Genomic DNA, 13,060 nt, shown 5'->3' on the forward strand with positions numbered 1-13,060 from the left:
CCATAAACCTGCTTTTCTGGTGATAAGATTCCAGTCGTGGGAAACCCTATAAACTTTTGAGGGATTCCCCAGGAACTTAACTCATCCTAGTCAGAAAATGCATGGAGGGGCAGACAAACAAACATGCCATAAAATAGTGGAATAAGATCTATACCACATATCCCCCTCACCAACCTATGCCAATCAGTTGGCCACTGACCATACTTTTTCGTTTATAATCATGAGAGGTCAAAAGGCATTATGATATGTTTTTTTGGAAATCACCACTATGAAATGGGACCCCACAAATGGCAGATGATAAAATGGAATATGATTTCTTAAAGCCCTTCAAGGGTACAGAAAAGTGGCCATTAAAACCCAAAAGCGGCTGAAGCTCTTCTGCTCACAATTCTGACTCCAGAATCTGAGACAAAGCTTCTGAACAGCCCCAGAAATCAAACAGTGCTGCCTTCCTTGATCTGTGAGGTTTGGCTGAGGGATCCTGAGTGGGAGTCCAGGGACTCTGTGATGAGTTTAAGGAGGACCATTCTCAGACTATCCCAATGAGCTCTAGAGACCCAGGTGTTGCTGGTTTTAGAGACAGAAGGATCACAGCACAAAGGGTTAAAATGGAAGAAGTACAGATATTTATTATGTATCAGCTGAAACCCTTTTATGCCTCTGACAAAGTAACCTAAAAAAAATCATACTGATCAAAGGACTGCCAGGCTTTAATATTTCAAAAACACAGATAAATAGCTTACTACAGATAAATAGCTTCACCCTTTGGGTGTCTCCCAGAAGCATCTGAAAAATTTCCAGGGGGGTCTGTTTGTTAAAAGGGATGTATAACTAGTATACCCCAAACCCCTAACCTCACTGGAGAACAATGCCCAGGGAAGGGCTGCCGGAGGGACAATATGGGCCCATTCAGATTTTCTCCCAGGGACCAATCCCTCTTAACCCCTGGGAATGTCCTTAGCTGGTGACTGTTAGCTGGGAGATAGGGTATGGAGAAGGTTGGGAATCAGACACATGTATTTGTGGTCTTTGTTAGAAGCCATCTTTAGCACACCCCTGCAGGGTTGAAGGCCTCTAGCGGGGAACTGGAACTGTCAGATTCTTGTGGATTATTAACTGAGTCCTAATGTCAGAAAGCAATGCTGTTTTTATAAATTTTGAACCTGACTTTTAAAAACAAAACAAAACAACAACAACAAAAAAAAAACACAAAAAAACACAAAAAAGTAGAAAATTTTATGCTAAAAAAAGTCCCCAATAAAACAATCAGTAGCACATTGCATCTGTGAAGTGTCCCAGCTCCCTGTAATGGTTATATTTCAAACTGTGGTTTCTTTTCAAGTTAATGGTGTAGATGTTACACCCCCATCTTCATGTCCACATTCTGCAGGTTCTGTGTCTCATCGGCTGTCATAAATTGGTCTGGGGTCTCCGATGACTCCTTGTTCAACAAAAGCACCATTTTCTGAGACTTGCTGGCTTCCCCGTTGAGTCCACTTGGCTTTCTGTCATCCATGGTCCCATTGCCATTGTTGATCACCAGCTTTTTCTTCTGCCCAAACCTAATCATTTGTAAAAAACATCGAGAGAAAGGGTAAAATGAGCATGGGTTCCTGGCCTTTTGACTAAGATAAAGTGGAGACAGGGTCAAATGACTCAATCACCATCTTCATGACCATCATCACTGTTCAGTCATGACCATGACCATCATCACAGTTTATAATGATCTAAAAGCACTGAGCTTGATACCTTATCTACTTTATCTTATCAATTCTTAACAACCAGCATTTCTCAAAGTGAGGTCCCTGGACCAACAGCAAAAGCATCATTTTGGAACTTGTTAGAAATGGAAATTCTCAGTGAATCAGAGAACTCTAGGATTGGGGCCCAGGACCTGAGGTATAACAGTCTGTGGGGGCTTCTGATGCACAGAAGGATTCACATTGGAGAATCCATGATCACCACTCTGGGAACCCAGTGCTATTATTATCATCCTGTCACAGAAAGAATTGGAGATCTGAATATTTAGTATTTTTCCCAAAATATTCAACAAGCGGTAAAAGAGTCAGGATTCAAACCCTGGTCGGTCTGACTCCCAAGCTCTAATTCTTCTCCCACCACACCATGCAATGGGACACTGCAGCAGTTCCTGAAGACTCAGGTGAACTGTCAACATGACGATTGTAAATCACTCTGATTTGTGTATTCAAGAAAGTTGCACCACTTCCTCTCCCCATCAACATTTCGTTGGCTTTGTCAGTGTTATTACTGCTTGCACAGAGAAGAATAAAACAACATTGTTCTAGAAATAGAGGCCATATTTTTGATTTTCCTAACATTGGTTCACTCACGTATAACCCTGAGTAGAAGATAAATTATTCGCTGTTACTTTAAGGTTTCTTCATAACCTTACTTAAGACTCAAATGCAGAAGAAGGTTTTCTACAAATGAGCATGAGACTGTCCTGCTATTGTCATAGCGTTGCCTCACCCTCCCGACCTGGTGCAGGGCTTCCTCTTTCCTGTAACGTGATCACAGCTACACACAGAGCAGTTAGAAAATGGTGATTAACGGAAGCAAAGTTGCACAGTTTCACAACTACCAGGAGGGCGGGGAAGAGGAGAGAAGGACTAGCATTTGTTAAATACTTTCTGAACTCCAGACTCTTTGCAAATAATTATCCATGACCCTTATAATAGTCCCACAAAGCAGCAATCGTCCCCATTACACAGCAGTGGAAACTGGGGCCCAGAGAAGTTTAATAACTTTCTTGAGGTCACCTAAGGGATAAGACTGACAAAGTCAATATTCAGATCTAGACTTTTATGACCAAAAGCCCAGCCCTGCTTGGCTCTTATCAGTGCTGCCAACCATCTGTATATTTGGAAACAGTATGAAGTCGGAATTGTTCTCTTTGCCGCTGGATATTTGAGTTATAGAGACAAAGCCTCTATTATTCATGATCACAGGCCATTCCCTGTAGGACTGCCAAGGCTATAAACTTTAATCTCTTGTTTGGGGAAATAGAAATTATACCTCCTCCACAGGAGGTGGATCTTATATCCTCTGGCATGAGGCTTGGTGAAGGGTGGAGGGAAAGATGCTTTAACTACGGAGCACATTTACGAGGACAGGAAATGTGGATAAAGCCCACAGAGTAGGGTGCATGGTCAAGAGCAGGGTTTGGGAGGCTGGGCTGTGAGACCATGCACCTGTGTGACCTGGGGCTATTCAACCTCTCTGAGCTTCAGTTTTGGGTACTTGTGAAATGAGGCAATTGAGAGTTATCAGCCTCACATGAGAATGGAGAGACCTTGACATAGATCCTGGTACTCAATAAAAGAGTCTATTATGGATATTATTTATTGCTTTTATGAACAATGTGGGTTGAGGACACTAAGCACTTAGACGGGTATCCGGAATACAGGAAGCGATCAAGAAGTGGCTGGCTGTAATTGCTGGCATAATGAGAGCCATGTGAAATGGACTAGACTGATTTCCTCTGGCTGCCTCCTCCTACCATGTTTTGTGTACTATTAAAAGGGTTTAAAGGGCTACAACTAGACTGCCACTTGCATGATTCTAAATTCTCAGGTGTTCTTTGGAGGAAAGTTGCCTAATTAAAGTAATTTCTATTTGCCTGCCGGTGGATGGGTGAGCAGGGAAATGAAGTGGCAAAGTGCTTTGTAAGCATAAAAACCAAAAATCTGTCTCTGCACGCAGGGGAGGGGACCAACGTTATTAATCTAAATGAAGCTGATATTGGAAGTAAATAGCACTTGACCTTAGAACACAGGAATACTACACTTGACCTCTGGCTGGCTCCTCTCCTCTTTGGATTTATATAACTCCACTATCTGTCTGAGCTCTTGGAGGAGGGTAAGATGATTCTTGTTAATAACTCAGTCCAATATTGAGTGATCTAGGTGCTTAATAAATAGTTTCAAAAGATAAGGGCTAAATTTTCCATTTTCCTTAGTTATAGGAATGAAGGAAGAACAGCAGCTGAAGAGACCTTAGGAATCATCCAGCTCAACTCCTTTTTATGTAAACTGGACACTGAGTCTAGAGGTCACGGGTATTGTCTAGAGTCACATTGCCAGAGTCACAGCTTAGACCTTATGACTCCCAAGGCTGGGGATCCTTGCTGACTTGTGTTTTGCCTTTGTCTTCTCTCATGGAAATGTCCCGCTGTGACCGAGCACAGTGACCACCAGATGAAGGGCTCACCAGGAGGGGGCAGGGCAGGCTGGATGGGCTTTAAAATCCAGGTAACAAACTTTTAGGACATGGTGGAATTTATCTCAAAAGAGTTCTTCGGCAACTAACTTAACTGATTCACATCTCTTCTACCTGAAAATCTTTAAAAGATATTTAGGAATTTATTTCGCGTTGTTTAAGAACTGTACTATCTAACACAGTAGCCACCAGTCACAGGTGGCTATGTAAGTGTCAACTGAATTTAAATGAAAATGAGTAAAGTTTAAAATTATTATTTTATTTTTGGGAGGTACTGAGGATTGAACTCAGGGGCACTCGACAGGGTCTCACTGAGTTGCTTAGCACCTGGCTTTTGCTGAGGCTGGCTTTGAACTCACGATCCTCCTGCCTCAGTCGCCTGAGCCACTGGGATTAAAATTCACTACTTTGGTGGAACTAGCCATGTTTTAAGTGCTCATGAGCCACAGGTGGCTAGTGGCTATGGACAAACAGTACAGATGCAGCACGTGTCCATCACTCAGAAAGTGTTATTGAACAGCACTGTTGTAGACAGCAGGATCCCAGCAAGCTAGACAGTGGAAACAGACCGGGAAGACATTTCTAAATCACAGAGATTTATGGAGGGGACCTACCAAGAAGAGGGTGGGTAACTGCCTTCTGGGTTCACAGAAAATATGATTATTCCCATAAGAGCAGAGACCTGCGGAGGTCTTTTCTGCACAATCAGCCTAGAAATGTCCTTAAATCCCTCCTGTCTTGGAAAGTCTTCTCTGACAATGTCCTCGGTCTTTTTCCCCTCTTCAGACACATTGGAAAAATTCTTTAAGGGAAAGATGCCTGCAGGCTGCTTCTCTTGGACTTCATCCAATATCTCCCACCCCAATTGACTCCTGAAATGGTGTGCTCTTAGTGGGGGTGAATCAAGTCCATTTCCCCTTGGGGAGCTGTCATTCATCGAGGCTGGTCTCCTAAAGAACATCAATGAAAGCAATTTTGGAAGATGGCGGGGAGTGGGGAAAATTGAAGAAGTCATGGAACACCCTATGTCAGTGTCAAACAGAGTACTTTGTCATGGTCAATCCTGCACGTTAACATCAGCCACTAGCATCTTTCCTCTTTCAACCATAATCCCTATACAATGGCTGGCACTGATGGTGTTCTCCACAAATAAGAAGTGACTCAAATCTGACAGGCTTATACAGCCACTAAAACTCAAGATTCTTCTATGGAAGGAACAGCACTCTTCATTTTTTCTCTTCCTTCTCACCAGTGCTGATGGTCACGGGAGCCACCCAAAAGATATTTGCTGAGCTGGTCACGGTGGCACACACCTGTAATCTCAGCAGCTCAGGATGCTGGGCAGGAGGATCGAGAGTTCAAAGCCAGACTCAGCAACTTAGCAAGGCCCTAAGCAACTCAGCGAAACTTTGTCTCTAAATAAAATATAAAAAAGGGCTGGGGATGTGTAGCTCAGTGAGAAAGTGCCCCTGGGTTCAATGCCCGGTACCAAAATAAAATTAAAAAAGATGCTTGCTGAATGAATAAGTCTGTTTTGAGGTCCTATTTTCAACCAAACTTTCTTTGATGAAAATAGAATTCTGCATCACTCTTCAGTGTTAACACCCAAAGCAGAAAGGCCCCAGCCTTCTAACAGGATTAGAAATGGGCTGTTGGCTTTAGGAATGCAGTAAACATTCGGGGCCTGTGCAGCCGTTAACCATCCTTTAGCTGAGTGGCAAATCTGTTTTCAATTATCAAATCGGGACACAGTAATTTATGGCATCCACGCAGCTACTTTCCCAGTGAGATACTTGCTCTGCTGGGTTCTGTGTGTCCCTGTTTGCCTGTTGCTATGGTGACTGCTGGTCTTGGGAGGAGGGGACCCAGGACCATGAGGCCCTGTCCTCTCTGTTGCTGCTGACAAGACAGGGAGCTAACTCTCCAAGATGTACAGACCCAGCTGCTCTTGGGGACAGCTGAGCTGCTTCTCGGAGGGCTCCCCACGTCGACAGCATGCAGGCCAAGGTCTCCTTGGTGACATGTGCAAAACTTATGGACTGTATATGTGAGCATTAGGGGTACATTCTAGGGCCTGGGACAAAAGGACTATTTTCAAACAATGGGAAATTCATATTTAATTGAGCAACAGTAATCCAAGGGAAGACAAGGAAGCTGGGGGGGAAGTATAAAGATTTTTTTTTAATGGTTTCCCCAAGTCACATTATTTAGATTCATCTTTTTAAAAAATCCCTTTTTATTAATAGGAGCACATAGGTTTTTTAGACCCCTGGTTCTTGTTCTTTGTGTGACAATTTTTTTTTTTTATGCTCTCAAAGGTATAGCGAGCAACACAGCTATTGACTTTAATATAGTACTTTTTTTTTTCTTTTTGGTGCTGTGGATTGAACCCAGGGGCACCAAAATATACTACTTTTATTAACTTGTACCAGTATAAATTTGGTACTATTGATTTCCTCAGATAATTGGAGACTACAAAGGTTATGCACAACATGATATTAGTTGTTTATTGTTTTCTAAAAGTGAACAACCAAGAGTCTATAATTCCTCTCTAGGGCTTCTCCCAAACTAAGGGGCATTTTCTGGCCTGTGAGATGATTCAGAGGCACAATACAGGCAGCCCTACATGAAAATAAGATTCTCTTACTTTAGAAGCAATCCCGGGGGACATCTACGAACGGTTTAATGTTACAAAGGTTTCATAATGAGTCTTTAAAGAGTCTTGGGCAGAAAATTTCCACTTATATAAAAGTACAACTTTATTTTAAAGTCTGTCTGGTTAATGCTCATTTCCTCTGTTGCGAGAATTATTACTGTCATTCTGTTCACCCTGGGTAGCGTTGTTTCTGGTCCAGCTTGTGGCTTAACTATGTGTATGTGCCATGCAAATAATCTTCAAACTGCTAAGCCCTGGTTGAGGTAAGAAGACAGGGGGGCCTCTAAGGACAGGCAAAGAGAACACTTGTCCATTCTCTCTAGGTCTTCTCTATCTTTATCCACTGGAGTGCTCTGTCTTTACCCACTCTCCTAAGGAAAGTTCTTTATTGTTCCATAGATCTCAATGTTAGCAAGTTTTCCTAGGCTATAACCTGAATTCTTGTAACTGCAGCTTCCAGAAAATAGAAAACATTATTACAAAAAAAAAAAAAAAAACACAATCCACACAAAACCCTTCAGGCAAGGGTTCTGGAAGGTTCCATGGGCCTCAGGCTAAAGATCCCTAAATCTTTCCATATTTTATGGCTCCTCAAAGCACTTAATAAATGTTTATTTAACAAATCAATGAGTGAATCTATACTTCGTTGTGCATTCCCTATGAGCTATTTCATAACTTTTATGAGAGAGAGTCTTCATTGGGTTTAACTCTGCAAAAATTAAGAACCATGAGATTCAACCACCATTTAAAAGTGGGGGTCCAACTAATCACAAATGCCTCCTTTCTCTAAAGAATGGGACAGGAGGGTTTCTTAAACTGTGCCATGCCCACCAAGCCCTGGGATCTTGTTAAAGCCCAAACTGTAAAACAGGTGGGATTGAGATTCTGCATTTCTAACAAGCTCCCAGGAAGCCAAGGCTGCTGGTCACAGGAACTACACTCCAAGCAGCAAGGACATAAAGCCTCAGTTTAAATGATGCCTCCCCCAAGTCGCAGGCCCCAAGGAGCAGCCTCTTAACTTCTCCGACTGTTGACAGCAATGCAGACTACAAGAATCAAAGCCAGGGCCAAGAGGGAGGCAAAGATGATGAGCCACTCTGGTGTGAAGGAACCAAAGGACACGCGTGAGCTTTGGAAATGTACTTTGTAAAACCAAAAATCCAGTTTAAAAATCAACCTGTTTCAAGTAAGAACCACAGTCAGCACCGAGAGCCCTCCAACCAAAAGGTCCAGCCACCAGGCACGTCATTGTAAAATAAGAATTTTTTTGTACTGCTGTCCAACAGGCCTCCTGAATGAATCTTTAATCATCAGTCAGCATTTTCAAGTCCTACCATGAGAAATCTCTTTCCAAAAAACACCTAGGGTGACTTGTTGAGACTTGTAGATGCCTTTGGTGCAGTATTATTAAATAGGTTAAAGGAAATTTATGCTTCTTTTGAAAGAAACATTCTAAACAAAATGAAGATCACATTCTAGTGAGTGTGGCAAAGGACCCTGCTAAGGAGGTAGAAAGTGGGTGAATCTGTGTACACGTAATGAAGGTCATTTGGCTCCATTTGCAAGAGTTTTCAAAATATTCATGCTTTCAATCCCATAGTTATACTTCCTGGAACTTATAGAATCTCAAAATTAGCTGTAAAGATGCACTTTACTGTGCTGTTTCTAATATTAAAAGTTGGGAACAACCCAATATCCAATGGTAGGGGATTGGTTAAATAAATTAGGATATATCCATTGTATATATCTAAAAAGAAAATAGTAAACTATGTGAAAAAGCTGTGGTCAACCACCAGGAATGGTTGACCAGACTGCACATACCATACAGTTCTATTTTTGTACATAAATTACATTGAAAGACAACAGGAAGAATACAGATGAAAATAGTAACCATGGAGCTTCTGAATGGTGAGATATTTTCATCCATTTGTTAAGTTATATTTTTGAAAACCTCTTTGATACTATGTATGACTGTGCCCTATTGAAATACTATACACTTGTTTTAAGATCAGTCTTTGATAGGATTAAGATAGGACTTGGAAAGTGGAAGTTTTATATGTTTGCAATGAACCAGGGTTTGAGAAAGAAGAAAGATGTAAAGTCATTCATTGTCCACTTTCTTGAGAAGTCTTGGTTTCCTCCTATTTCCTGCTGGGTATCACCTTTGGCTCATCTTAAGCAGTGGGGAGGCTGACGGGAGTGTACTATTTCTCCAGCCTACCCTGCACCTTGGCCCTGGTCTCCAGTCCTGAGATGTTCCACATTCACTCTCACTTGAGCTGGGAAGATGCCTACTGCCAATCACAGTTCCTGCATTTCCCTTCTCCTTCCCTTTCCTCCCTGGCAGCCCATCCCCTCTCTCCAGAGGCTCTGCCTTCAAGTGTGCTCAGACAAGCTGAGGCAGAGGAGCCAGGCATACACCACATTCTTCTCTTTCCCCATGAGTGGCTCAGTTTGGAGCCCTCCAAAGAGGGGAGAATTAAAAGGGTAATTTACTATGCTGGGAGAGCCCTTCCTTTCTGTAATCACCCTTTACCAATGGTCAGTTCTGATCCTGAGCCAAATAAAGAACTGGCTTCAGATGTCTCAAATCTTGACATTCTTAAAAGTCAGTGTTCACCCCCCTCACTACTTGCACATGGAATATTTTCTGAAAAGTTTTTTTTTTTTTTTTGGACTGGATCAGTGGATTGACCCTCATGAAAAAAGTAATGAAGGGAAAAGATATTTTTTCTCCACTCAACACAGATGGTCTTTATGTCTCCTCCTTATTTGCAATGCAAAAAAAATCCAGCCCAAGAAATAAAGGGGACAGTGGGTGGTAATAGGAAGGTCCTAGGAGAGCTCAGGTAATCACTCATTTGTGAAGAAAACTTTAGTAAATAACATAGCACTTCTCTGAGACAGGCCAGGGGATCTGAATGTGAGCTCAGCCCACCTAGGTGACCCAGGGGACCAAGGAAACAAGAGTGTTCCATCCTTTTCTTCCAAGAAGCATGGTACTCTCATTCATTCTTAAACTTTCAAAGAGAAGCCATCAGGTTCAGGGGACCTTAATTTAGGAGAATGGGCATTTGATTGGGTTTCTTCTTCTTCCTGGAACATTCTGAGAAACTTTCTTTGAATTTTTTTTTTGCTTCACAGTTTGAAACTCACCTGGAATGTGGGGTTTCCTTATAGGCCCACAAGTCATGGTTGCCCCACCTTCTTGACTCCCACTTGAATGTCCTATGGGGAAAAGCAACAAGATCTCTTAGCTCAAGTTTGGAATGCACAACCAGGAGTTCTTTCCAGAGCAACACGTGGGGCCAAGTTCCAAGGTCTGCATCACTAAGAAACTATTTATAGATTGAAGCCACAGACATTTATGGTGTTATATAAAAAACATTGCAAGACAATCCACCCCCCTCAAGAGTTCCATGCAATTAAGGGGAAGGCTCAGAAACGTTATTTTGTGTCAAGGAACGTGAAAATTCTTAGAAGCTGTGTGGTGCAGTGGTTAAGGCTTTGGGATCTAGCTGGGCAGCCTTGGATTCCAGTCCTACATCTGCCTCTTGCTAACAATGTGGGCTGGGTCAAATTACCCTCCTTAAGTCTTGGTTTTCTCACTTATGAAATGGGCATGATAATAATAGAATCTACTTAATCATCATTTCACAGAGACTTAAAGAACTATGCAGTCATGGTAGTTGTGTGTAATTATTAATCTCTATGTTTAATTTAGGACCTTGCTCCTCCAAGTTTGGCCCCTAGGCTGGCAGCATAGCCATCACTTGGGAGCTCACCAGGAATGCAGAATGTCAGGCCTTCCTACAAACCTACCGAAGCAGAGTCTTCATTTTAACAAGATCTCTAGGGGATGCAATGGTCAGTTCTGGTCCTGAGCCAAATAAAGAATTGGCTTCAGATGTCTCAAATCTTGACACTCTTAAAAGTCAGATGTCCACCCCTCTCACTGCTTACACATGTAATGTCCAAACTGAATCTAAAGATCACCTCTAATATCATCACAGAAGCCAAAACAAACACCAAATAATAAGGATTTGGGAGCAATGACCTTTTCTGTCAATGAAAAATCACCCTAGTAGATTCCTTACCCATGTATTGGTGGAACATACCTTTGTTGGAAAAAATGAACATTTTCTACTACTAAATATTGTAATAATAAGGAAATGATCCCAAAGTCCCAAATGGGAGGGAAGCATTTGCAAGACATACAATCCACAAGTCAAAACAATAGGTGGCTTATCAAAATGAGAACTGTATCATATTAAAATTAAAACAACAACAACAACCAAACCCCTGTAAGACACCTTGCTAAGAGACTTACCTAAATTAAAGCTTCATGAATTTTGTGTGTTTGTTTTTGCCTTTTGATGCTTCCTAAACTACCTGAGAGCAAAACTTGAAATGTCCTACTACAATGAGCTTTTTTCTCTAGCAAATGGGAACCTGCCATAGTCTACCGAAGGCCACTGGGGAGAGAAAACTCAGATGTTTAGCCAGTCAGCAGATTTAGACAGCAGGGGACTGCTGTCTTAGCTTTTCTTAGAGAGCCAGACTTTGGAATCTGCAGAACAGACCCTGAAATCTTGATTACAATGATTATTTGGGGTAGGAAGACTCCTGTTTATATAATTCGATGTTTTTGTTAAAACTCATAATAGAGCAAATTCTTACCAGATGTCTTACTGTTTCAACATACTCCAGCCCATTTTTGACAATGGCCTTTTACTCCACAAACCTCAAAAGTGTCCAAAGCACTTACCCTAAGTGCCTGCCAGGGTCCTTGGTCATTGGCAGGTCTTCACCTGCACAAGTCGTGGGATAGTGGCCATCTAAGTTGGAGATCTTTGGCCTTGGAAACCACCTAAGGTACAGTCACTCTCTCTGGTCATTTTTTTTTTCTGACTCACAGCAGCCTTTGATATTTGAAAGGGAGACCATTAATAGATGATAATCTCTTTATTTTGATTTTCCAAAAAGTGCTCCCAGCAAGGAAAGATCTGGGTGTGTACACAACAACATGAAACCTCCTGTTTGAACAATAGACACCTGCACAGGAGCCAAAAAAAAAAGACCAGCTCCCGCCCACCAGATTCTCACTTTAGGCAAAAGCTGAAGAGGATGGACAAGAGACAGCAGGCTCTCCTGAGCTAGAGAGGTCCACAAATCCATCAAGGTTGGGACTGGCAGGGAGAGCAAGTTCTGCAAAGAGGGGCACCGGGCACCCTTGTTGGGAGGTGAGACCCAACCTGAGACATGGGCAGAGAGCCTTCATTTGGCTTCAGCTGTGAGAAAGGCAGTGGAGGAGAGAGATTCTCAAACTTTGACTTCTACACAAACCACCTGGAGGGTGTTAAAATGCAAATGCTAATCCAATCTGTCTGCATTGGCCAGAGATGCTGCATTTCTAGCCAGCTCCTCAGTGGTGTCTCTGCTGCGGGTCCAAGGACCACATTTCAGAGTAGCTGGAGTCTTTTGGTTTCAAAGAGCAGGACTTTTAATAATAACTCCCTACTGTTTCCAAAATACTTGCACATTCCTGACACCTTGTGCTCCTCATAAAAACTCTAGGGGGTAACCGAGGCTGGTTGGTCTGCTCTGCTCTTTACTAATAAGGATCTGAGGCTGGGAAAGGTCAAGGGCCCTACCCAAGAAACCTTCAACTTCTGTCTCTACTTCAGAAGTATTTCAAATGAGCCCTACATTCCCATGCTCTTCCATAAAGGGTTATCATCAAAGCCACCATGTAACTATCCATTTTCAGATTGGCTTTAAATCTGTAGGCAATCCTTGCCCCAACTTGGGCATGAAGGGGAGGATGATAATTTACATGGATTAACTGGTTTGTGTGAGGTCACCTGGATTTGCAGTGCTAACGGGGAACCACAGTAGGCAGCAATGGCAGAGCCTCTCACTAGCCCCAGCATGAGAGATCAGCTGCCCCATGTCAAACTTTTGCTGCCGGAAGTACTGTTTTCAGGGATGAGATCTGAGAGCAAACAGGAATCTATTTAATAATGTGTGCCTGGCAGTAACTATGGTCGTAATGGATTGCTTTCTCTAGATTGTGCTTATGAGAGGCAGTGCATCTCTGGGTTTTACACCTGACTCTGTCACTCAATGGACATGCCAATTTGGCCAGGTTACTTACTTACCTTC

General features: G+C 42.4%; 1 protein-coding gene across 1 annotated transcript in view; it reads right to left on the bottom strand.

Moving 5' to 3' along the window:
- Window positions 1-1,357: 1,357 nt before the first annotated feature.
- LOC143387993 (CD44 antigen-like) overlaps window positions 1,358-13,060 on the bottom strand; it is an 81,442-nt gene continuing 69,739 nt past the window's right edge. Inside the window, 3 exon segments of the mRNA XM_076842044.2 lie at window positions 1,358-1,564; window positions 7,916-7,992; window positions 10,052-10,123. Of these exon segments, the coding sequence (XP_076698159.2) occupies window positions 1,358-1,564; window positions 7,916-7,992; window positions 10,052-10,123 (356 nt within the window).

Source organism: Callospermophilus lateralis, unplaced genomic scaffold (genome assembly GCF_048772815.1).
Source record: "Callospermophilus lateralis isolate mCalLat2 unplaced genomic scaffold, mCalLat2.hap1 Scaffold_183, whole genome shotgun sequence".
NCBI classification, from domain to species: domain Eukaryota; kingdom Metazoa; phylum Chordata; class Mammalia; order Rodentia; family Sciuridae; genus Callospermophilus; species Callospermophilus lateralis.